At 35.5% G+C, this 25987-nt stretch overlaps 3 protein-coding genes across 3 annotated transcripts; 2 read left to right on the forward strand and 1 right to left on the reverse strand.

Moving 5' to 3' along the window:
• Positions 1-3671: 3671 nt before the first annotated feature.
• Positions 3672-6400, reverse strand: LOC107866863 (kinesin-related protein 12). The gene is made up of 3 exons (XM_016712868.2): positions 6062-6400; positions 4481-4799; positions 3672-4389 (listed from the first exon to the last, which is right to left on the reverse strand). Exons 1-3 carry the CDS (start codon positions 6140-6142, stop codon positions 3893-3895), a joined length of 897 nt encoding a protein of 298 aa, XP_016568354.1. The 5' UTR covers positions 6143-6400; the 3' UTR covers positions 3672-3892.
• A 1113-nt stretch (positions 6401-7513) lies between these two features.
• Positions 7514-12958, forward strand: LOC107866862 (prostaglandin E synthase 2). Its single transcript, XM_016712867.2, has 6 exons — positions 7514-8214; positions 10434-10568; positions 10830-10908; positions 11088-11182; positions 12245-12412; positions 12512-12958. The coding sequence occupies exons 1-6, from the start codon at positions 7878-7880 to the stop codon at positions 12667-12669; spliced, it is 972 nt and encodes a 323-aa protein (XP_016568353.1). The 5' UTR covers positions 7514-7877; the 3' UTR covers positions 12670-12958.
• Positions 12959-14567: 1609 nt separating this feature from the next.
• Positions 14568-24238, forward strand: LOC107868526 (protein FREE1). Its single transcript, XM_016715229.2, has 10 exons — positions 14568-15550; positions 16733-16819; positions 17388-17519; positions 20106-20237; positions 21035-21100; positions 21811-21921; positions 22241-22333; positions 23622-23655; positions 23757-23824; positions 23923-24238. Exons 1-10 carry the CDS (start codon positions 14579-14581, stop codon positions 23998-24000), a joined length of 1773 nt encoding a protein of 590 aa, XP_016570715.2. The 5' UTR covers positions 14568-14578; the 3' UTR covers positions 24001-24238.
• The last annotated feature ends 1749 nt before the right edge of the window (positions 24239-25987 follow it).

Raw genomic sequence — 25987 nt, forward strand, 5'->3', positions numbered from 1 at the left:
ACCTCCACTTGTTGATAGTCTTTGAGAAGACGCGGCCATTGATGCCACTCATAAGGAAAGAATAAGTAGTCTCCTTCTCCGATATCATACAAAATTTCTGCTATATTCTTTTCCAAGTCATATGAAATTCATATACAGGTAATAGATGTGTGGATTAGCAGGATGAACAATATTTTACAAGTGTATATGTTAAATTCGCAGCATATTTCCTGATCGTGCTCTCAAGGCACCAGACTGTAATCTTTGCCGCGACACATGATGCATAATAGAGAGCTCCACCTGATACTCCAAGGTAACAATCGCCCGCGGCTTTCATCTCTTGAGTCAATTGCAAAGCCCAGAAACACCTGTCGACACTATCATAAAGAATGATCTGTGATTCTTCATCAATCCAACAAAATACTCCATCGATTACCCCAGCTGATGTTACTTTCCTCCAACTTGAAAGGGGAATCCTTAGAGGTACATCTAGCGTGAGATCAATCGTAGTCCACACGTTATTCTGAGAAGAGAAGCTTTCAATTGTTACACTCGAACGAAAATCTAACCAAGGTAGGGCATAGCGAAATATAGTAAAGGAGATTACATCTTTTTCAGGATCATCTACTTTACAATGAAATCCAATATAAGATGAAGGATGTTCGAGGTATAAGGACAGGAACATGTTGCCTCGTTGCAGGATTATAAACATAGTGAAGCTTCTGATATCTTATAGCCTCAGCGCTAAGAATGAATACAATTCCCTGCCAAGAAAATTGACTGATTCATCTAAACTGCCATCAATCACTTCTGATGATTTCTTCGACGAGAAGAAAAAATGGATATTTTCAGGACCGACGATGCCTCTAGCTTGACAAAAGAAGCCCATCATGTATGGGTGAGGACTCCATCGTTGAGAACGACAACTATAAACTAAAGATTGATCAACAATACACTTCCACCATTGCTTACACACACTTGCAAACCTTGCAACAGATTTTGAAGGCAAACGATGCAATATTTTGATTGTGATATCCTCAGACAACTCGATTGCACTTATATCAGACGCTTCATACCGACATTCGAGTTATCTCTTCTGCCAATTTTGGTTTTCATAGAACTGTGAATAATTTTTTCCCAACAACTCGTGTGATCTCAGATCCCTGAAAGCAATGCAGAATCGTGGATTCCTCCAATAAATTAAATTTTATCAACTACTAATAAAATTTAATTTTTCGTCTTTAATGGTAAATTTCAAGAATATTTAGCAAGGGATGTATAATATATAGCATATTGTAAAACATAACTTATATATAAAACTAATATTCAAAATCATGGATCAAATAAAAGTTGGTACCTGAAGCTGAAGCCTTTGTACAACAATGAGAATAACAAGAAGGTTTGTGATAAGTTTAGAGGCACAATAACCCTAATAGTAAAGAGGTGATAAATTTATAGCGCTAGTTTTACGTTTTTGGTTGATTTGTGGTTAAGTTATATTAGGACATAATATGAGAATTAAATAATAATGAGATTTTTTTAAAAAGAAATTAAAATTAATTTTTTTGATCAAAATCTAATGTAAAAATGTTTCTTTATTTAAGAAAGGGTGACAACACAAAATACTTGTCGAACTGCAAGTTAATATCAAAGCATCACAATTCTAAACAGTAATCACTTAACTAATTGCAGAATCATGATCAGAAGATACGATAATATTGAATCGCATTAATCAATTAAGTACTGATAGCAGAATCCTGATTAGGAGATACAATAATATTGGATCAATACATATGAGTTTGAGAAATTACATTCACGCTACATTAACATCAACTATACACACTGTTATAATGTGATTCAAAACGGGACTGTGTATGGCAATGCATACAAATCAACATCTTGAAGGTATTGTGCCTTTGGTGGGCACATCAATGCAGAGTAGCTTGCACAATTTGTGCCATTGCTGCCAACACTTTTTTCTTGGACTCGTATTTGCTTGGGTTTTCTTTGGAATAGCCAAGATTGATCATCGTCATCTAAGTTGAGATTATAGCGTTGCAGGATGCCAATTCTCCATCAAATTCTTATACTGGTGAAATTCTCTGCTTTTCTCGTCCCTCTTCCTTTTATTGCTATTTTCGGCGCTTTCAGATGAATTATGTGAACACACTGCCTGCCCATGTTCCTTAGTAAGATTGCTCCTCTCCAATTTTGTCTCCGATTTTCTCTTCAACTCTGTGAAGCTTTTCTGCATTATTACTGCACTTGTTCTGTTTAATCAAGTCGTCGTATGATGATTTTGGGGGGTGCATTGCCATGTTGAATATCTTGCTTTTGCATTTTTCAAACTCGAATCTTCTTTGTGGAGAAACAACCGCTCTTTCCATTTCCATTATTACTTACACTCAGAGTAACAAGAAGAAGAACAATTATGGAAGTTTAGAAATTCAGAAAAGAGTAACAAGAAGAACAATTATGAAAGTTTAGGATTTTCGTAACAACTCAAGGCTTTGCTCTCTTATATAGGAAATTTAGAAACCTTTTTAAGGTATATTTTAGGAAACGCGTACTTACTCCTTTTCCTACTCAAAGTAGGAGAAGTTCAATATTTCCTTCCCGAGCAAGTAATGGTACAATTAACAACCTTAAAGTCTTAATTAATAATATTATCTAGATGAACAATGATTTTTTTTTTTTTCACTTAAAAAAAAAATTAACGTTATATATGTTAAAACACATAAGTTCAAATGGGGGAAAATTTATATAAGGCAAAACTTAATTGATAAAATCAATTCTTAAAATCATAAATGAATTAATATTTAGGATTTTGAAATATGATTAGATTTTCACTACTTTACTATAACTACTCAACTTGAAATATAAAATTATAAATGAAGTAACAGGTGTTTAATTACGAATTTGGTTGTGCTTTTTAGTTTCATGGAGCGTTCCATCGTGCTTTGAGATGATTATATCTATTTCGTAGTTCGTAGAGTCCCATCTTTTATTGGAATTTTAAAATTTAGTAGTTACCATAGAAAACAATTGCTAGAGCAACTATTTTTTAACAGTTCCATAAGAAGGATACGAATTCTTATTAAGATCAACTTGACCAAGAAGTTTTTGGCTAAAATGTAAATTCAAGGAAATGACTTGTTTTCTGCATTACACCAAGCGCAGACAGCAAATGTTACAATAGTGGTTTTAGAAAAAAAGAAATTGTCTTTTTTTATGACAACAAGTACCACCTCCTTCCTTCGGCCCTTTTCACATTGGCACTTCGGAGAAGCAAATCTTGATTACCATTATGCGGGTCGAAGTATCTGGTTGCCGGGTTGGTTAAATGTTGTTAATGAATAGTAATTCATTATTTTTAACAATAGGGTCCTGAGACTTTTTAGTTAACTTGTGGTCGAAATAATTGATTTTTTGTAATTCATTCAAGGAAACTTTTAATTTGTGTACCATTTCTTAAACAGATGTATGCATAAATTAGATTGGAGATGTATGCACCAATTAATCTAACTGCAAAATTAAAGGGTACACTAAACCCTATACCCCTCATGGATTTAGAAATGTACAAACTAATGTTGACATCAATTATGCTTTTAACTGTAAAGAGAACACCATGAAAGATGATAAACATAAAAATTAACCAGTAATTAATGAAAATGCACATTCAATAAAGAGGATTTGAGAAGAGAAAATCCATTACTAAATTGATCTACTGACTGGAGTAGAACAAGGGATGTTTAAGGAGATGTAACTGGCAGCTGAAAAAATAAAAAGAATATTTTCGACATTGTAACTAAACTCCAGGTTAAACTACATCAGTTTCCAGAGAAAAGCTACAAAACTCCCTGGGCAGTATATCCAGCTAACACCTGTACTATACACACAAATGTAATGTGATTCAAAACGGGACTGTGTAGGGCAATGCATACAAATCAACATCTTGAAGGTACTGTGCCCGCGGCCACAATGAAGTGCAGCTTCCACAAGTTGTGTCATTGCTGCCTACACTTTTTTCCTCCACTCGCGTTTGCTTAGGTTTTCTTTGGAATAGCCATGATTGATCATCATCATCTAAGTCGAGATTATCACTTTGCAGACTTGGTGGAAGCCAGTTCTCAATCAAATTCTTGTACTGAAACTCTATGCTGTTCTCCTGCACTTTGGAGCATGATGGAGTTGCATTGTCAACAGCCACACGATCGACCCATCCATGAGCGGATGTACTTGGCTCTGAAACTGATGCAGGTTTCAACAAAGGATTGGCTGCTCTGTCGGCTGTTATCCTCAGAGTTACTTCTGCTTCTTGTTGAGCAGGTTTTAACAAGTGCTTCTCTTTGGAAGCTGATGTCTCAGCTTGCACAGCCTTTTTAGACAATCTAATCCTGATAATGCTACCTATTGTCAGGCAAGACGACTTGAGATTAGCAACAGAAATAACATAAAATAAGACCAAATTGACAAGTAAAATGATGGAAAAATGACCCACCATGCGCCTGTATGCCAGTATGTGAAGGTGAGGCAGGCCTCTTCCTTTTATTGCTATTCTGGGTGCTGTCAGATGAGCAGCTGGAATTCTGTGAACATACGGCTTTCCCATGTTCCTCAGTGAGATTGCTCCTCTCTAACAGCTCAGCTTCATCTTCTAGACTTTTAAACAAGTACTTCCCTTTGGACTCATGAGTGGCCTTGTCCAATCCAAGACTACTCTTCTCCTTTTTTGCCTTCTTCTCTTCCTTTCTCTTTTCCTTCTTTTCCCTTTTCCTTTCCTTCTTTTCTGCTTTAGCTATCTCTCTCTCCTTTTGGAGCTTTAGTGCAGCAGGATAACAAGTTCAGAATAGAGGGACATAGAGGAATAACACAACATGACCAGAAGGATAATGAACAAGTAAGATCCTCACATATGTGTGGATCATTCACTGATCTTTTATCACATCAAACAGGCATGAGCGTACCACCAAACATGTGCCAGGTACGCAATATATACTTGCATCAATACCAACAATGCAGAATCGCAGTCACTAGTTCTATGTATCACACACGGGCCCTGATCTTACATCAAGTTGCATAAAAAGTTGTAACCAAGTATAATCATGAAAGACTCCCAACAAAAGGAGACATACAAATGGAACAATTAAACAGGTAGCAGAAGAATAACCTTGTTAACTATGCACCACATAAACAAAACACTTCACATTGTGGACCCAACCAAATTCTCTGAAGTGTAACTGAAGATACAAAAACAATCATTTAAAATGCTTAAATGCAGACTATGGTTGTGTCAAGCTACCCAAGGGAGTCCTTGAAAAAAAAAAAGTGATTTCACATAAAGAATCTCACTTACACTTCTGTCGATACCCAACAGAGAGGAGAGGCTAAGCAGGAAAGAGGCAAGGCATGGACACAAGTTAATTGGAGAATACACAGTTAAAAAATAAGGCGCAACTAGTAGTTTAAAATAGAGAGTCTCGTTAGGTTTCTGAAATATACATGTTTAATTTGGGTTGTGAAATTTTGTTCGTACATTCCACCAAAATATATGATCATTAAAGAGTACTTCAAAAGAACCCAGGGTGCAAAAACATGACACAAATCCGATCACCCATTCACCATATCAAACCATAGATAACCTAGCTTTATTATTCGAGAATTCCAATTTATTCCTCAAAAAAAAAAAAAATACATTAAACCCTAAAGATTGCCTATATTTGCCATCTTTAACAAAGGATATGATAGAATAGTGTCCAATTGTTCGAAGTTCCTATGACCCATCTCGTAACATTAATCAAATACTGTTAATTGCAATGTCAATATATCCCAGGTAAGCAAAACAGATCAAAACTAATCCTTAATTCTAATCTGGTACAAAAATCCACACAGATCGTCTCACAATCAATCGCCTAATTAATTCCATCCGGTACATCAATTACAAGTTGCTAAGTAATTTACAATCTACAGAAGCCACAAATTTTCCTAACAGATGTACATAGAATATATTCATGCTGGATTATATCAAGCAACATGATTAAATATTTTCAACCGAACAAGGAGCGTAAGCACATAAATTCACCTTAATCGATTCGATCAAGGCTTCATTGCTGGCTCTATTCATCGAATAGCCAGGTGGTGGGTATGGGAAGCACCGAGACATCCTCAATACACAACCGAAAAAGCCCCTTTTCGATTTCGACTTTTCAGATCTGAAACTTCCCCTTTCCCCTCTCTTTACAAAAAAAAATACACAAAATCCCAAAAAATTACAACCCTATTGGTCAGATTTCAGATAGATTTGGCGCGATACAGACAAAATTTTTTGAATTAATTGCTAATAGCAATTTCTCTAAACCCTAGAAATTTGATAGGGTTACGGCTGCGAGAGGCGGAGAAGAATGTAGAGAAATTGTGGTTCCTATAAGGGGGTATATATAGGCGGATGGGTGGCCGACTTTGAACGCGTTGTTGTTTTTACTATATTGCCCTTGGTTTAATTATGGTAATAGGAAATATCCTTTCCTTACCAATTACGGGTAGTACAACCGAAGCCCAAAAGCCCATTTCATATGTATGGAACCAATTATTCGACCAAAATTACCTAAAATACCAGAAATATTTTACAAAAAGATTCAGAAAAATATTTTACAATTCAAAAAGAATTATTTGTATGTGTGTTTTTATTAGTTTATCTGCTACTTGGGTCCTTTGCTGGACTAAGTGATTTGAATTGGATTTTGTAATAGATTGAAATGGAAAAATTATAATTATTGTAAGGTTAACTAATTTAATTCAATTGAGCACAAGAATTAGTTGAATTAAGTAATGATAAATGGGAAATTTTAACTAAGTTAAAATAAAGAAAAAGTAAAGTTAATCATTGTTGTGTGTTTTGAAAATATTCAATTTTTTCATGATAATTTAAAAAGAGATAGTCCTTAAATCAATTCTCCTTATCATTTTCTTTTGAAATTTCAGGAAAATATATGATCATTGTCTTTCGATTGTGTACGAAGTAAATATATTTGTGTGTGCAATAACTCACAAATCATATAGAAGATGTAAGTTGCGCTAGATAATTTGACTTCATGAGTTCAATTAAGAAAGGACCGAGTACTGAATTATATCATGACATTCCTTCGAAATACGATATAAAATTTACTCTTGTGTATTAACTCACAAATCACATATAAAATGTAAGCTACGGTAGATGATTTGACATAACAAGTTCAATTGAAAAAGAATAAGTTCCAAATTATGCTTCGAAATATTATATTTTTTTGTTGTAGGAAAGAGGTTTATTCATTACTATTAAAAGTTCAAAACACCAATATATATAAAGGCCATAGATTAGTTTTGGAGGGATTTTTCCTAATACTACACATACTAACATGACTATCAACACTACAGACATTAACATTACTATTAATAATACAGACATTAACATAGCTATCAGTATGATTACCGGCATCCGATGGGACAGATGCACGTCCTTCTACAAAAGAAGTTCCTCCCTTATCTAATTCCAATTGTTTCCAAACAAACACCAGAGGAACTGCCCATTCGTTACAAAAATTACCGTGCGCTAACTTATTCAAAATATTATACATGCTACACCAACTCAACCCACCAAAAAAACAGGAAAAAAAAAACAAATAAAGTTTTCCTTCTTTTTCTATACAGAAGATTCCCGCGTCTAGTTGTCAAGTTGCAAAAAGTTGACTATGCTAGTTGGGCCGAGATTTCCCGAACCGACGGCCCATGGGCCCAATTCACTGACGTGGCAACACAAAAACCCTTAGTAAACCCCCAAGTAGTTTACAAATCGCCAATAAAGGCCTCTGTAGAGAAAAACTTCACATCTTCCATCCATTTTTCTCAATCGGATCGCTGGAATGAGGAGAGTTGGCAGAATCGCCGCCGTATACCGGGCAGTAGACGGCGCCTCCGCCGTATCGGCACCGCAGCACAGGATGTCAACGGCGGCGCATTTTAGCTCGAGCAGCAACAAATCATATGCAAAGTCTAACTGGTTGTTCAACAATTTGCTCACTGATCTGTCGGCTAGGACTGCTGCTGCTCATGCTGTTGCTGGAACAATGCTTTTCTCGGTGGCGGCTACGACGTTGACAGAAGAAGTTCATGCTAAAGTAGCTGTGCCGCCGGAATTACGACCTAAAGATCTTGTACTTTATCAGTATGAAGCTTGTCCTTTTTGTAACAAGGTTAAAGGTATTCATTTTTTTTTTGCTATTAAATTGTGTAGTCGTTTGGTAGCTGGTTAGAATTATGGTGTTATTAGTTATGCGGATTTCTAATTGCAAACAAAACGTGATATTAATGTGTGTAGTCTTTTGGTACCTGGTTAGAATTATCCTGATGTTTTTGTTATGCTGATTTATAGTTGCAAACCAAACGCGGTATTAATGTTTGTAGTCGTTTGGTAGCTGGTTGGACTTATGCTGATATTAGTTATGCGTAGTTCTGATTGCAAATGAAACTGATTTAATTTGTGTAGTTGTTTGGTAGTTGATTAGAATTATGCTGAGATTAGTTATGCAGATTTCTGATTGCAAATGAAACGTGGTTTAATTTGTGTAGTTGTTTGTTAGCTGGTTAGAATTATCCTGATATTAGTTACGCGGATTTCTAATTGCAAACCAAACATCGTATTAATTTTATAGATGAATAATTTGTTTTCTAACTAGCTAACAAACATTGTATAACTTATACATAAATTAATGCATGAATAAGTTGTTTCCTTTCTAGCTACCAAATGACCCTTGCTTATTTGTGTCGATGCGCGTGACTTAAAAATGTCTTAGCTCTTCAGTAGAACATTTTGACTTGGTAGGCTATAGATTTATTAGGGCGTAGCTGCAAGGATTGTGGTAATAATGAAGAAAACTTGCAAGGTGAAAAAGAGAGCAAGTGAGTGGGAGATTTCTTTGGAACCTCAGAGGATTTGTATTCTGATTACTATGAAAAGCAAGAGCTTTTCTTCCTTTTTTTGCTTCAAAGTGTTGTTTGGTATGGGGATGGGATAGAGAGAGTTGTCGATTGGGATATCCCATCATTGTAATTAATATCTCTAACTAAATGCTTGATAAAGTAATCTTGCATTTATCTCGGGATTATTATCCCTTATCGCTCGTACTAAACGGTCCCTTATAGTTTTGGCTTAAGAACTACTTCGTTTATCAAGTTACCAAGTCCCCCCCCCCCCCCCCCCCCCCCCCAAAAAAAAAAAAAAAACTACTTCCTTTATCCCAATTTATGTGACACACTTTCAATTTTATTCTGCCCAAAAAATAGTGTCACATGTCTATAATTAGGAAAAAATCACTTCAAAATTCGTCTTTTACACTTGATGAAATAATTTATTATCACACAAATATCTAAGGTTTTTTTCTCTTAAATTTTGTGTCAAGTCAAATGGTGGCACGTGAATTGAGATGGAGGGAGTAGTATTTCTTTTTCAAATGGAGTATCGAATTAGAACTACTACTCTCGTACTTAATCCCGAATCTCACTCTAGTGGATATAGCTTATTGAATTCATTTGTGATGGATTAATAGTTGGAGATACTTCATTGAGAATAGGATAAACAAATCGACCTCGAGACCAGGAAAGAGGGAAGCTTCAGTCATCCTTAAGGCATGGAATCGTCATTCTCCGTAGCTTTTTTCGTTGAGGTAAGGTATAAGGTAAGGCCTGCAAGTTCGTTCCTTGAAGTATTTTCCTCTTAGTTTAAGCTATGGGATGATATAAGCAATCTAATCAAAAGGAAGGCAGGATAGACAGTCCAGCTTGTGTATAAGGATGAATTGAAGATGAAGTAAGGATGGCTTGGGTGCCTCTGGAATTATGAAATCCTCTTTACTCAACTCCAAAATCTAGCTCATGAAGAGAGACCATATAAGGAGACCAATTGATTTTGTTCTCACCAATATAGGAACTCAGCACCCCTGCATGCGCAGGATTGGTATTTTAGGCGGGGGCGATATAAATGTGGGGGGGGGGGTTGGGGGGTGGGGGGGGCTACATCGTAAACAATAAATTGGGATAATGGACCTTTGGCCTAATTCAACCCCCAAAGCTAGCTCATGATTCCTAAATTCTTCCTAAACAATGTATCTAGTATCTCTAGTTCTCACTAACAAGGTACTCTCTTTCTACAGTATGATTAACCTCAGTATTCTATTTGGTGTTTACTTATATTCTTGGTTGGAATTTACATTCGCTTAACTACTTTGATTTATTAACACAAAATATTTTCTAGTAGTGTATTGGCTTCTTTTGACGATATATATCTCTGAATAGTCATATTGCATGCTTGTTAATGTTTATGATTCCATCTCTGTGGTCCCTTCTTTCCTTCCTCCCCCCATTAATTATTATTAGCTGTTACACACCTTATAGTCCTTTACCCTGGAACTCTTTCTTTTCAGCATTCCTTGACTACTATGACCTACCATACAAGGTCATTGAGGTCAACCCCATCAGCAAAAAAGAACTCAAGTGGTCTGATTATAAAAAAGTGCCTGTTGTGGTGGTTGATGGTGAACAGATGGTGAACTCATCAGGTATTTGCTATATATTTTCTGATTTCCTGGAATTGCTTCAATTTTTTGAGTAAATTTACTGTTGATCGCATTATACTTTAGTTTTTATACACAACTAATTGCAAGATACATCTTGACTGTTAGTAAAATTAATTGAAATCGTATTCATTTGGAGTGCCAATAAAATAACTATATGAATTTTGCATTAATCTGATTTATACTTGTCTCTTTTATGGTTACTTCTAATATTGTTCTGTTGCCCTTTTTTTTTGTGGATTATAGATATTATTGATCAATTATACAAGAAGGTTCGTTCTGCTGATTCTACCTTTGATGCCAATGAAGAGAGCAAATGGCGCAAGTATGCACTTATTTTTCTATTTATGATAGTTTTATGACTTTTCTGTAGCTTTTTCCTCTTGAGATAAGGGATATTGTGAATTAAGTAATCAAGTCAGTAAGTGATGTAGCGCATGTAGTTTTTTGCTCTTTGTTAGATACTTGTGTCTTCTCTAATGATTGTGATACTTGCAAATGCAGGTGGGTGGATGATCACTTGGTGCACATGTTATCACCCAACATATACCGAAGTACCTCAGAAGCTCTTGAATCATTCGATTACATCACTACTCATGGTAAGGTTTGATTGCGGTGACCACATGTCAATGTTCTGGGAAGATAATTTTACCATGGTTCTTTTCTTCGTAATCACTAGTCATGGTAAGGTTTGATTGCGGTGACCACATGTCAATGTTCTGGGAAGATAGTTTTACTATGTTGCTTTTCTTCTTTCATACTAATAGCTTGGAATCAAAATGTCAAGCTTTCCTTGCTTATACCTTTTGCAGTAAAGTTTTGATACATGCGATTAGGCCAGAAAAAATCTTGTTTCTTTTCAGTGTTTTATTCATCTTATCTGTATTCAGTTAATTAAGTTAGAAATATAGTTGATTGAGGTAATACTTTGCTGCTTCTTAGCTAATCTTGATGTTGTCCTGCCTGAGTATCTATTCTTCTGTTTCAACCTGAACAGTGTGATTACATCCCTTATCTTACATTGTGCATTTTATACTTGGTCTGAAGAATTCAAGATAAAAACATGTGAGATAGAATGCTACTGTTTCATGATATGTATCCAGGGTCTTATGTATCCAGGGTCTAAGTCCTCTATAAATTTGACCAAAAGCAAACCATTTCCCAGTTTCTATGTGAAACTTAAAAAGGTGAAGACATTTCCCAGTTTCTTTGTGAAACTTAAAAAGGTGACGAGGCAAATGTTAACCCGGCAGTGTGTTACTAGTTGTGGCTGTTCTGTTTAGCTGAATTTGTCTTGTTCATAGTATTCTCCCTTGCTCCTTGTGTTTTTCTTATATATTATTTAAGTTAGGTTCGATAAAGTATCAGAACCTAAATTGTTGGGGATATGAGAATGAATTTTATAAAGTTCTTTGCTTGATTGCCTAGGGAGTTTCAATTCTCATGTATTATTGTTCAGCGTTCACATCCTAGCAGCTAATAAATGGTAGATTTTCCGTTGGCTTCCATTTGATCTCTATAAAACATAGCCAGATCTCAATACTTATTCTGTTTTCTGTACCTTTATATGAGTTAAAGACTGGGTGTCTTTTAGAGCAATGTTTTCCTTATAGTTTACCTGTAGCACGAGTCTAATCTAATCTTATTTATACTAAGGACAGGTAATTTCAGCTTTACGGAGAGAATAACTGCCAAATATGCGGGAGCTGCAGCTATGTATTTTGTATCGAAGAAATTGAAGAAGAAATATAATATTACAGATGAGCGTGCAGCCTTATATGAAGCTGCAGAAACATGGGTTGATGCTCTCAAGGGCCGAGATTTTCTTGGTATGTTCCAAGTTCGACGTCAAAATTGATTTGATTGATAATTTTTGCATCAAATCCTTGTCATATATGTGAGCCTTGACTTATTTTTAATCTTAACAGGTGGTTCTAATCCAAACTTAGCTGATCTTGCTGTATTTGGCGTTTTGAGACCCATTCGCTACCTGAAATCTGGTAAAGACATGGTGGAGAACACACGTATTGGTGATTGGTATTCTCGGATGGAAAGTGCAGTAGGGTCTGCTAGAATTCAAGCTTGAACGACTTCTATCGGTCAATTAGAAAATCACAAGCAGGAGTAGTTTTTGAAACAAATTGATTACAGTTATGAGAAAGAATGTTACTTTAAAGCTAGTGACGATATATAAAGGAAAAGGTGCCCTTTAACAAATTTTTGGTAGTTACATACAAAATAAATTTGGATTATGGGCTTGTTTCCATTCTATACATTGACCTATTCTTCTAGATGGAAGATGTATTTGAGATGTGCTGAGACATAATTGTTGCAGTTTGCCACGACTTTGTCGCAAGATGGCGTAGATTCTATCACTTTCATGTGCCAATTTGCTACTGATTTGTTCTTCCAGTAGACGGACCTTTTATTCTTGACAATGTTTTAAATTTTCATATTAAGGGTGGTTGGATTTGATAGTCACCCCTTTTCTTACCTATTCTTTGTCTTAGAGATGCTGAAGTTGGCTATAATTAAGAATATTACGCTAGTTTTGTTTTCTCAAAAATTGGAGATTTGCTAAATTGGTATTTGACTCGTGTCTCCTCCTATAATTTAAGCTTTGGTCAGTAGAGTTAGTTTGCACCTGTGCTGTTATTATGTACTTGATGGAATAATTGAATGTATGCAAGTTAGGTTGAATCCTTGTCGCACTCCTGCTTCGTCTTTCCGGTAATTCCTTCGTCATAATTCAGATTTTTGTATTTTCGCTTTGTTTTTAGCTCACCAGTCTCATTTTTGCCCATGACATATTCTACACATTGCCTTTCCTCGTTTGCAACCTCGCTCTTCACTTTTAAGGCCATGCCGTCTTAAGATGTTGCTAAATGGATGGATGTTATCAATGTCCATAAATGATAAATCATAGATCAAATTGCCGAATTAAAAAAATTGAGTTGAATTATAAAGTTTTTATTTATTGGTTAAGCAGTCTCGAGCTGTTGACATTCGCCGCAATGTAAACCACTGCTTCTCAGATCCCCTAATTGATGTTGACATTCGCCGCAATGTAAACCACTGCCTCTTAGATCCCCTAATTGATCCTACCATAGACGCCAAAATAGACAGTAATACCCCCTCCCCCCCTCCCGACAAAGCTTACAACTTTTATGGTTTTTGTGTTCTCCAAAGACACTATAATTAAAGTATATATAGGTTATTTTTCACTACTTAGAACACATCAAAGTATGACTTTATTATGAAGCCAAAGTTGTCTGAAGTTTCAATTGCGACCAAAAAAAATATAATCCAATTATTTAAAGTTTGCGAGTCGAGCTTTTTTGAAATTTAGAATACCCGAATTTGTAATTTTTAGACGCGAAATTTTGGAATTTCAGTCATGTTTGTATAAAGCATGTTTTGACGTGGATAAACTTGCAAATATTTTTATGCAATGCAGTACTCCCTCTCATTCGGTTTTACTTGTAACCTTTTGAATTGACACATCTATTAAGAAAAATAATTAATACATAGTTATTTTGTCATAATATCACTATTGAATGATACTTACATTATGTTGAAATTAATTTTAGAAAATAACTAATGTTAAAGGTAAAATAAAAAAAATTGTCTTCTCTCGATACGTCAAAAATGACAAGCAAAAATAGAAGGGCAAAATTCAGAAATAATATACTTATTTCCTTAATTATGAGTTTCATAGCAACAGTTTCATAATTACATAGTATAAGCAAGTTGTATTTTGTATTTTTACAAACTGTTGCTACAAAAATACAAATACATATGATTTTTACTGCCCCTATGATCGATATGTATTTTATATTTTTGCAAACTATTGCTACAAAAATACAAATACATACAAATACATATGCTACAAAATGTAATTTGATAAAAGTATTGATATTTTTTTTATAATTTAATACTTAAGTATGCTGCTTTATGTATTTTTTCCAAAATAGAAATTTAATTGTATAACTTGAATGGTGACCCCAAATTCGGGTATATCAAAGGAAAGGCCCAAGAAAAAAGTTCAGCCCAAGCAAAAATACCCGGCAAGAACAACTGCTTGTCTGGATCCTTTTCCTTTGAAGGAAGAAATAGAATCACTGATCAGAAACAAAGCTCAAAGCTCTCTGCAATTTCCCGACTCCAAAAAAATGCAACAAGGAGATTATCCCTACTACAGCTACCCCAATTCTGGCCATATATCGCCGGCTCCGATTCCAAACCCCGCCCCTTCACCACCGTCATACGCCTCTGCTCCGCCCTTCTCCGCCACTTACACTCCCTCTTCCGATTACGCATCTTATCCTCCTCCTTATACCTACAACAATCCCGATTTACTCTCCACTGCTCCACCTCCGCCTCCTCTGTCTCCGGCGCCGGCTCCGGTAGTGCAACAGCCTCAATACTCCTCTCCGTTTCCGTCATTTGAATCTCATGGACCTTATTATCCTACCTTGACTCCGACTCCGACTCCGAATTCTTCGTATCCTTCAGTTTATCCAGCTCAAAATTACGATAATAGTACTGGAAAATTCGATCATAACGGGGCTTATTTTGATGAAAAATTGGATAATTATGGAAATTATGGTTCACGGAGAGGTGAATTTGGGCAAGATAGTTATGTTAAACGAGCTGAAAGTGGATATGGTAATGATGGTTATGGTGATGGTGATGGAGTTTATGCCTATCAGGGTAGTAAAGTAGAGCCTTATGGGGCAAGAGGGACTAGTTCAAAGTCATCGACTTGGTCGTCGAGCTTCGATGATTTTGGGAGGCCAATTGGGTATAATTCTCCAAAGGAACGCTCATCAGCTCCAGCTGCGAAGATTGTTAAGGCTGTTCCTAAGGTCGATACACAGCAGGATGTGAAAAGTGGTGTGCAGAAGTTTAGGGTGAAGTTGTTAGCTGAAAGTGGTGGACAGAGTACTCAGGATGTTCTTTGCCAGGTGTGTTTGTTATCAGTCGCGAAGCTAGGAATTTTGTTAAGGGTGTTTGAAACTTTAGTATATATAACTAAAAAGTTGTTTTTGGCCTATATACATAGTTATGTTCTATATGCGCGATATAATTTTACATTAATGTTCCTCGAGTCGATGTAGCTATGCCACTGTCTCTCAGCACTGGCTTTGGATGTCATTGATGATTGTTATTACATAAGTGAAAGATTTTGGTTGGTTACATTCATGAAGTTAATATGTTTTGTGATGAGGGTAGAAACAGCCTCTCTACCTTGTAAAGGTAGGGAAAGGTTTGCACACGCACACACACTACCTTCCTCGTAACCAACTTGTGGATTACACTGGGTTTTATTCTTCTTGTTGTTGACATTCATGAAGTATCTAAATATAGAAATGGAAAACTTAAAAGTCGTTGCGGTTGATAAATTTCAGTTCAAGCGGTTTTGGTATGAAGAAAAATGCTTTTCTAGGATATGGTTTCCTAGAATAAATCATTTTTCAGTGCAGTTGGTTACTTTGGATTATGAAGAATTGGAAATTATGTTTAACCTATCAAAAAAGAAAATGAAAAACATGTTCCATGGATAAGGCAAGCAGCTTTCATAGCTTATGGGCGAAAGTCAGTTTCCTTCACAAATATCTCGAACTCTTACTCCTTTTTGTTTCAATCAACATTTAAATGTTCTTGAAAATCTTTATGACCAAAAACCTTATAGTACTACTCCAATGTCATTTGTCACCACTTTTGTATCAAACCAAAATGATCCTGAATGTGGTTTTCTTATATAACACATATATCTGAGATTGTAGCACCTTTACTTTGGATCATACCGTGATCCAACATGTTTGGGTGTAAGTCTTGATTCTCGATGATGCCATCTTTACTGAAATCTTGCCATGATCTGAAAGTGGTACACACTTCTTGGCAGGTTGCAGTGTCTACTAGCCTAATGAAGTTATTACGTCCTGTGTGTATTTTTGAGCCACTAAGATAAGCTGTATTAAATATATATATTGTTTTGGTAAAATCTTCTAGTTATGTTTTGTGTATGTGCTTGTGTTATGCGCTTAATGGGCTTCATGTCTTGGTGCATTATGTATCTATCTCTCTTAATTGGTCAAGCATATAGTAGCATTTTAACTTTAAGTCCTGCTTGTGGTGCATTTCAGATTGGCTTGGATGGAATCCGCATGTTGGACCCGAGCACTAGCCGGACATTAAGAATATACCCTCTTGACACGATAACTCGATGTGATGTAAGTATTTGTTCTTTATCTCCATGTCCAACCATGTACGATCACACGGTATTATTTTCTTGACCTTCCTGGCTTGACTATGAAAGAGTTTACTCTATTAATGAAATAACTTAATGAGCTAAAACTTGAATGTAGACAGTATTGGCTTTGCAACATTGTCTGGTGGTAATGCTAGGATGATGAAGTCTTTTTATATGGTGGCGAAGGAGATGAGTTTGGAGTTGAGGGCATAAATTGCTATATGCTCAACATGCAGTTAGAATCTTGTTTTAGAAGTATTTATGATGTTTTCATTTCCGTCTGTCTTTTAACAGAATGCATTATTTATGAGAGGTGTATGATAGTTTTGTACATACCACCAAGGCTTTTATATTTGAGCTCAATAACAGGATTTTCAAGATTCTGGCGGCACATTGATAAGCTGAACTCGATATGCTTACTTCATTAATGCACATGGATATTGTGTCCCCCCCCCCCACCCCCACCCCCACCCAAAGATTTTAGATTTTCTCCAGCTCTTTGAACTTCTGCAGAGCATTAATGAACTGGACCCGTTTGTCTTATTTAGGTAATGGATTCATCTACCCTTGTGTTCTGGTCAAAAAGTGCAGTGGATATAGATCCGAGGCGTATCAGACTGCAGTCAAACAGTTACACAACCAGTTCCCTTTTAGATACAGTCACGGCTGCAACTGTGCAGGTCAAATTTGTCTTTCCATTTTTGTATTTGATATCTGAATTTGTTTTATATTTAACAATTTGTTATTGATGGTTTCAACAACTACCCTCAGTCCCAAGCAAGTTGGGATCAATTGCATGAACTCTCGCTGCACATGTTGCCATTTGAGCTCATTTCAGTCCAATGTTATGTAACATAAAAATAAAAAGTACTACAAGTTCTCTACTGTCGTCTAAAAATCCATAACCATTACTTGTAGACTCGTAGGGAAATATTGGACCTAAAGTAAACATTGTAATATGACTATAATTTGATAAACTAATTGGTATTGTGTGTATTTATCTTTTCTTCCATTATGTCTCATTTATTGTTAAGTCTACATAGATTCCAAGATATTAAGTCATTGGAGAGAAATTCCTTAATGTGATTTTAGATCTACCCCATCCCCTTTCGACATTTTCATTCACCATGGTTTCACACCCACAGACCAGCACATTTGGGCGTCGATGTAGGACATGACCAATCCATCTCAACAGACTTTCTCATTTGATGTGTGATACATTCACCTAATCTTGTATGACTGCACATCCATCTTGGCATGCGCATCTCTGTGACATTCATCTGGGGGATATCTTTTGTTCTTTTTTGTTTTGAAGAAGGTAACAGTTGAATTTTGGAGCACCAACATTCAATCTGATATACCATTGCTGGTCTTTTAATTGTAGATATCCTTCTAGCACATTAAACTCAGTTCTTTTTTATTTTTCATCAGGGGCGGACCCACATTTATGGGTGGAGGTACACGTGCACCCGTTAACGTCGAAAAAAATTGTGTATATATATGTGTATATACCTTGAAAAATTGGAATATAGCTAATAGTGCACTCTCAAATGAATGTTAGTACACCTTGGTGTGTTGGTTGAAGCTAGCCCTTCCATCCATGCGACTAGGGATTGACCCCTGGGTCACACAACACCTTAGTTTTTATTTTCAAATTTAAAGGCAATATTAAATTTATAACAACAAAATTGCTGGAATGGAGATTTGAACTCGCGACTTGTCCATAAGGTGAACCCTCCTTGACCATTGAGCTACCAGCTGCCACAACTGATTGTTCAAAAATGTTAAAAGTAAACTTCATATTATAAGAAAGTAAAGTTATTAGCTTAAAACTCTTATTTGTTCTATATATTTATTTTTCCAGTATTGTTCATGTTTTTAGTGACCAATTGAATGTGATAATATTCCTTAATCGACACTGAAAGTTTTTTTAACGTCTTAAGATAATATTGGTGCTCCACAATATTATCAAAAGCAATAAGCGTAAAAAACCTTCAAGGTCTATTGTGTTTAAGCACAAAGTACAAATAAAGCGTGAGATTTAACTAAAAAGGCATAAAAGTAGAAAAGATATAAATATATGTCTAGTCCAAGACTAATAATATAAGCATGAATGACAAATATATGAACAAAAAGATTAATTTTTTTAATTATTTAGTGTTCGTCTCCTCAAAAAGCCTCATTGACAAGGGAAAATATGTATCAGAAATTAGAACCTAAGCTGCACATTAAGCGAGACGAGCGCTCAACACATTTTGAGTCTTACTTCGAGGCTTATGCGCGTCTTTGACAACACTGGTGCACCCACAGACGTCAAATCCTGAGTTCGCCTCTGTTTTCCATCATGTATTAATGCTGTGTAACATCTTCGTCTTTCGTACCATTCTCCTGGAGACTAGATAATCTTTTTCGATACCATCTCTTTCCTTGTAACTTCTCTAGAGTTAAAAATTAGAGTTGTTTCAAAAGGTTCTCGTCAGTGCTTTACAAACATGAAAGTTGATTTTTTTCCTTTTAATATGCTGACTGTCTTTCATTGATGTCACACCAAGGCAGCATTACTATACAAGTTCCATCATGTGTACAAGCATTTGTTGGGGCTCCTCGAAGATCTAGCCTTCCATTTAATATATGATGGTTTCTCTTTTCTACACTAAAATTATAAATATATAAGCTAGGCTCTTGACTCTAGACAATGTTTTTCAACTTATTCAAAAGTTATAATGTTCCTTTTTAATATTTACTAAAAATGCTAAAAGGTACTGTATCTTTTCATGCCACTTCCTTTCCAGCATCGAAATTGCTTTTCTATCTGCTTGGCAGTGGTTTGTCACTGTTATACGCAGGAGTTACTTTATGTGAAATGTGAGTGCACGCACACACATGTACTGCCTGAATATGAAAGAAGGATTTAACATCAAGGAGTATATGTGTTCAGGGACGGTACTAGGAATAAGCAAGGGTGTTCAACTAGATCCCTTTCATCGGAAAATTATACTGTGCAAATAGGGAAAAAGAAAATGTTTTGCTGTTATATATAAACTGTTGAATTCCTTTGACATAAGGAAGAATGTAATGTAGTGGTAGAGGTGTTCAAAATTTGCTTTAGGTCAGAGGTTTAGATTTCAACTAAGGCACGACAGTAATTTTTTGAAACCCCTCATGTAAATTTCTTGTTCCGCTGGTGTTTGCATTCACACACACTGAGAGACCAATACAAATATATGTGAACTTCTTGAAATTAACTTTTCTGTCCCTTCAAGCAGTTCAAGGAGATGGGTGGAAGCATCAGGTCTTCTGAATCTCCAAAAGTGGCTGAACAGCCTACCGAGAAGAAGAAAGGTCTTGCTGATTGGATTAATATAGTGAAGCCTGTCAATGAGGAGAAAGATCACTGGGTAACATGTTTAGTTTATTTGTTTTCGCACGCCTCATTTTTACATGTTATTAGATGTGTAAGAGTAGAACCAATATAATGATTAGCTACGACTGTACTTTCTCATTCAAGAACAAAAAAAGTGATTCTTTCTTGCCAAATTTTTCTCACCTAATTTTGTTTGTATTTTCTCCGCATCTACTTACTTTCTCACTTAGACAGACTTTTGGCTGATCTTCAAGTCTCTTCACTTGGTTATTCTGATTGAGCTGTATTTCCTCTCCAATTTCTACAATCTTTGCAAGCAGACTTGATTTCATATTATCTTTCAATTTTTTAAGCTTTCTTATCCTCTTTCCTTAGTTTGCAATTGCACGTTTATCAATCTAAAATATCTCAAGTTTTAATCCAGTATAGATGCCATTAAAGTGTGTAGTCCACTCCAAATTTTTCCAAAGTTTGTGTTTGGTCATTGTAATGTTCTTCTGTAATTCATATACCTCTACAAGAATATCTGCTAAATAATCCTGATAAGCTACCACAAGAAAAGGTTTAGTCCTTGGTTTATTACTAGCTGTAAATATTGGAGAGAAACAAAAGGATTGCGCTGTTCAATTCAGAAATAACTTTTTATGCTAATTTCTTCACCATAGTTGCTTATCTTGCTCCAGTATTTTTATGACCAGCTGAATCAATGTTTAATGAGACATGTGCAGCCTCTTGAAGAAATGATTTGCCTTAATGTTAATGAGGTGCTGGAAAGTTTGTCATTTTATGTTAGAACCGTTAAATTTCATTAACTCAGTATCATTTTGCCAGGTTCCTGATGAAGCAGTTTCCAAGTGCACAGCTTGTGGATCAGCCTTTAATGCTTTTGTGCGCAAGGTATGTCTTATCTTGTCCTTACATGCATTAATTCTTCTTGCTTGCGCTATGTTCTATTAAAAGTGGGAGGGGAGGGAATTTGTTGATTTACTTTCCCTAATGAGAGTTGTGTTATTGTTTGTTTGGTTAAAAATTTAAGAGAAGTAAAAGAAATACTTCTTATGCTTGTTCAGAAATTATCTCCTACTTCTGACAACTTCACAAAGGTTGAAACTGCATATGTGGAGGAGTGGCCCTTACCCTTCTTCTTTTGCTATGTGATAAAATTGTACAATAGCTCCTTCCTTTTTGCTACTCTTTCCTCTTTTGACCATAATCATATATAAGTTATCCTGATATTTGGTAGCTTAATCTCTCTCCAAACTGGTAAAGTTGCTGCCATGTGGCCAGGAGGTCATGTGTTCAAACCATGGAAACAACCCCTTGTAGAAATGTAAGGTGAGGTTTTGTACAATAAATCCTTGTGCGACTAGAAGGAGCTTTAGTGCACCTGGCTGCCCGTTTCCCTCCCCCCCCCCCCCCCCCCCCCCCAAAAACTACCTGTCTAAAGACGAGATGGAAAGGGAACTTGTTTATACTTGGTGTTTAGTAATAGAAATTGACTAGTTTAAATTTTTTTTTTTTTTATACTTTTCTCATTGTGCGTTGCTTTATGTTTTGCATTAAACACTGAAAAGACAAAGGGAATGACATTTAGATTTTGTTTTCAGCATCACTGTCGGAACTGTGGAGACATTTTCTGTGACAAATGCACTCAGGGAAGAACTGCACTGACAGCTGATGAGAATGCACCAGTTGTTAGAGTTTGTGACCGATGTTCGGTATGCATTTACTACCACCTGCACCTTCTATGACTGCTTTTTGTTCATTCCCAATTCTGCTTTTGACATTTTGTTCTGTCTCCCTTTTCTAAATAAGTTATCTTTGGGGTTAAAAAAAAGAAGAAGAAATTTCATAAAACTTAGTTCCTACGTCCTTTTTTGATATTTTTTTCCTGATTGATAACTTCTTTAAAGAATTACAGTAATTGACCTTTCCTCATGCGGTAACTCACTGTTGTAGGTGCACTGAAAAAATTGCTACTTTGCCAAATATATCATGGTTTTATTTCGTTAACTACATCTCATGGCTTTTCTCCAGGCTGAGGTTTCTCGTCGGTTAAGCAGCGCAAAGGAAACTGTAAATAGGTCATCTGGATTGCATAGTCATGAAGACCTTGCCAAGAAGCTTCAGGTGGTTAATTTTTTGAATTTTCCTCATTTCATGTTTTAATATGCCCAACCACTTTAGAAACCAAAAGAGGAGGAACGAAAACTTACTTTTCCTCATCTTTGTTTGGCATAAAGAGGTTTTATATTAATTACTCTGGTGCCTTTCAGCTTTCTATGCATAAGCTTAAGAAACAAATCAAAGTTTTAATCTACAAATATCGAACCAAAATAAAGTATCACATCTAATATTATAAATCCATCTGTATGGTGGGCACTACGCCCTGGTAATGCTTTTTCATCTAGTACGTAGTTATGCTGTTCTAGCTTTTTTTTTTTTTTTTAAGTTCAATAAAAACGAAAATACATGTCTATTCAATAATTTAAGTTCAATAAAAACGCAATTACATATCTATTCAATAATTTGAGTTCAATAAAAATGTTCTCTAAAGAAAAAACAATTTTCACTCATGCAGGAGTAATAATAACAAAATACGCGAGCACATTACTGATCTACGTTGACACCGGAAGACCCACCAGCTTGTTCGTTCTCCTTAATGCGCGTTTGACAAATCACCTTGTCCTGAATCTCTAATTTGTTCTCCAACTCAGAGATTTTAGTTTGCAATGCTTTAATGTCCATTCCTTTCCGCCAACTCATACTTCGCCATTCAGAGATATCTTTCTGGATTTTCCACCGGCTTTCTTGTTCCTCAAATTGCCGCTTTAGGCCGCTTATTTCACTTCCTTGGCTTCTAATTAAATTCTGCGAGTTGCTTCTAACTTGTCAATTTTCCTTAGCAATTCATTAACCCCACTCTCTGCCAAATCGTCCTTCGTCATACTTTGCAAATCCTTCTGGCTTTTCCAACGTCTGTCTAGTTCCTCAAGCATCTTCTTTCAGTGCTCAATTTCCCTTTCTTTCGCTTCTAATTCAACTCTGTGAGTCGCTTCTAACTCTTCAACTCTCCTCTTCAACAAATGGTTTTCACGCTCCAATGACTCAATTTTCTCGATCAGATCAAACTCCTCGTTCAGATCAAATTCCCTGTTCTGATCCGACATATTTTAACCTTTGTATTTGATGAGGCTTGACGATGTGAATTGAATTTGGGTTGGTACTAATATTTCACTGATGATGAATACTAGTGAATTGCTGTTCTAGTTTAGATTCTTGCATCTTAAATTTCATCATTCTGATGGAAAGCGGGCACCCCTTTGAACTTGATTATAGCATCATTTTCACAATGTTTTAATTGTTTGCTTATCGGATGGCTGAACTTAAATTGATGTTAAAATCTTGTTATTCTCAGGAGGAGATGGAGAGAAACCGAAGAGAATCATCTGGTAAATGTTTATCTGCTGAAAGACATATGCTTAGTATTCGATAATGAGCTAATTCTTGATGGAGTTTGTCTCCTAGCTAAAGAAATTTTTTCCGGTTTCAGGCTCTAGACAAGATCGTTCAGGGAGGATGAAAGAGGTTGCGTGCCCTACTTGTACTGTACATTTGCAGGTTAATGATCTTACCTTCGGCTATTTGAAATCTTGTAGAGCTTAATGACCACGGTTCACATTTTATATAAACTTCTTGTTTTACATTGCAAATTGCAGGTTCAAGTTCCGAGCTCAGGTTCCGAGACTATAGAATGTGGGGTTTGCCAGCATCCGTTCCTCATTAGTTCACACTGATTTGTATGTTTTTCGTCGATGGAAGGAAGGACTGCATCACTCTTTTCTGGTTTTGTGTGTTGTTGTCGTACATTATTTTGTGCGTCTGTTAATATTTGAATCGTTTATGACGTCTTTGGCTGTTCACTTGCCCTTTGAATCATGGAAAGGCCATTTGCTCATTTGCATTTGTTGTATTAGCAGGAAGAAATCTAACACTTGGCTATTTTTCTCTTTTTATGGAGAAAATTTAAGTGAATTTGATTCCTGAATTTAAATTAATTTAATTCCTTCAACTGTTATATGGTGAGGTTGCGTACAATAGATCCTGTGGTCCAGCCCTCTCTCCGAACCTCGTACATAGCAGGAGCTTTAGTGCGTCAGACTGTCCTTTTTCCTTCCCGTCTTCCCCGCTTTTCTTTTTGGTTCCAGTGGGAATGTAAGATGTGAAAAACAAAATGCAAATAAACATGAAAGATAACACAAAGCATTTTTCTTCAGCCTTGCGAAAGAAATATTGGTATGTGTAGGCCCTTTAGCTATGGTTCTTGAGAAATGACCTACTCTGGTCTATTACTCGAAAAAATTCTCTACCTTCTAAAATTTTGACTTCTGGTTGTGACGATTCATTGAATCCTCCTGTTTGGGGAGAACAAGCCCTGCGGAGATTCAAAAATTGCAGAGGCTTGGTTTGATCGAAAATGGGTTGTCGCGTTTACTCAAGAATCAGTATTCTTTCTGTAAGGATTCAAATCACTTATTTTGAATTTTTTACTACATATTGTAAGGTAGATTCAAAAGATAAGAAAGGTCTTCCTTTTTAAGTTGTACGTACGACTTCCATCAAATACAACTTGAATAGAGGGAACTAGCAAAGGACTAATAATTTGATGATGGAATTGAAGAAAAATGAGTGTGTGCGCTTTTAGCTATGTTACCATTATTGCATTGTCAAATCACATCTTAAAACTTGAATGTTAAACCTCTTTAGCTAGCCCAATCAATGAAGCTGCTTCAACAAACAGCTAATTTGACTAAGACACCTTTTCTCGATGACATTTAATAAGCTTGAAATTGACTGTTTTATCTAAACACAGCTGTCACTAAAATGTGCAAGAGACACATACATTATTGTATAAATATAATTAATCAGAATATGCATGCAATATATTACTATACTATCGAAGACATTTTACGATATTTATGAAAAATAAAGACCTTTAGACCAGACATACAAATTACATCTTACATTAAAATAGAAACAAATTACACATACATTGAATAAAGTAGTCCATATATGCGTGACACAGACAAAACATGTATGTCATTTTGCTTGAAGTGCTTATATGTAGTAAATTACTTGAAAGAAGTAGAAAGTAATAGTTTCCATACAATAGTATCTATAGTTGCTTAATTAAGTATTAATTTGATATTAATATTAATATTATATTTCATGTAAAGGTCACACCACCCAACTCCAATTATCATTAATTACTTGAAAGAAGTAGAAAGTAATATTTTTCATACAGTATTATCTATTGTTGCTTAATTAAGTATTAATTTGATATTAATGTCAATCGCATATTTCATGTAAATGTTACACCAACTCCAACTACCATTATTAATGTATGATTCAAATGGTAAGATGTCAAAATTTGGAAGGATTTCGGTTTGGATGTAAATAATCCCACGATAAAAATTTGTTTCACTTGTTTGGTTGTCAATATCTGGAATAACTTATCCGGGACTAATAATTAGTCCCGGGATAAGTTATCTATAGATATGATGGGGTTATTATCCATGTTAAGTTATCTTGGGATAAAATTAGAATAAGACACAATTGCCCTCCAAATTCTTTTTAGATTATACATACATATATATGTATTACTTTATTTTTTTTTAATAAAATATAAGATATTTTTATAAAATTATGGACAAGTTACTAAAGTATGTTGACATTCGCTTTCTAACTTAATACATGCTTAATTATTAAATAAAAAAATATTTT

The sequence above is a fragment of the Capsicum annuum genome, chromosome 4 (genome assembly GCF_002878395.1).
Source record: "Capsicum annuum cultivar UCD-10X-F1 chromosome 4, UCD10Xv1.1, whole genome shotgun sequence".
NCBI lineage: Eukaryota > Viridiplantae > Streptophyta > Magnoliopsida > Solanales > Solanaceae > Capsicum > Capsicum annuum.

Bases quoted from the DNA above. Each gene is read 5' to 3' on its own strand.
- LOC107868526 (XM_016715229.2), top strand. From the start codon at position 14,579: ATGGTGACCCCAAATTCGGGTATATCAAAGGAAAGGCCCAAGAAAAAA. The intron at 15,551-16,732 runs GTGTGTTTGTTA...GGTGCATTTCAG, and splicing joins CTCAGGATGTTCTTTGCCAG to ATTGGCTTGGATGGAATCCG. The intron at 23,825-23,922 runs GTTAATGATCTT...TGCAAATTGCAG, and splicing joins CTTGTACTGTACATTTGCAG to GTTCAAGTTCCGAGCTCAGG.
- LOC107866862 (XM_016712867.2), top strand. From the start codon at position 7,878: ATGAGGAGAGTTGGCAGAATCGCCGCCGTATACCGGGCAGTAGACGGC. The intron at 10,569-10,829 runs GTATTTGCTATA...TGTGGATTATAG, and splicing joins ACAGATGGTGAACTCATCAG to ATATTATTGATCAATTATAC. The intron at 12,413-12,511 runs GTATGTTCCAAG...TAATCTTAACAG, and splicing joins CAAGGGCCGAGATTTTCTTG to GTGGTTCTAATCCAAACTTA.
- LOC107866863 (XM_016712868.2), bottom strand. From the start codon at position 6,142: ATGTCTCGGTGCTTCCCATACCCACCACCTGGCTATTCGATGAATAGA. The intron at 4,800-6,061 runs GTGAATTTATGT...GCTGCACTAAAG, and splicing joins CCTTGATCGAATCGATTAAG to CTCCAAAAGGAGAGAGAGAT. The intron at 4,390-4,480 runs GTGGGTCATTTT...GCCTGACAATAG, and splicing joins TACTGGCATACAGGCGCATG to GTAGCATTATCAGGATTAGA.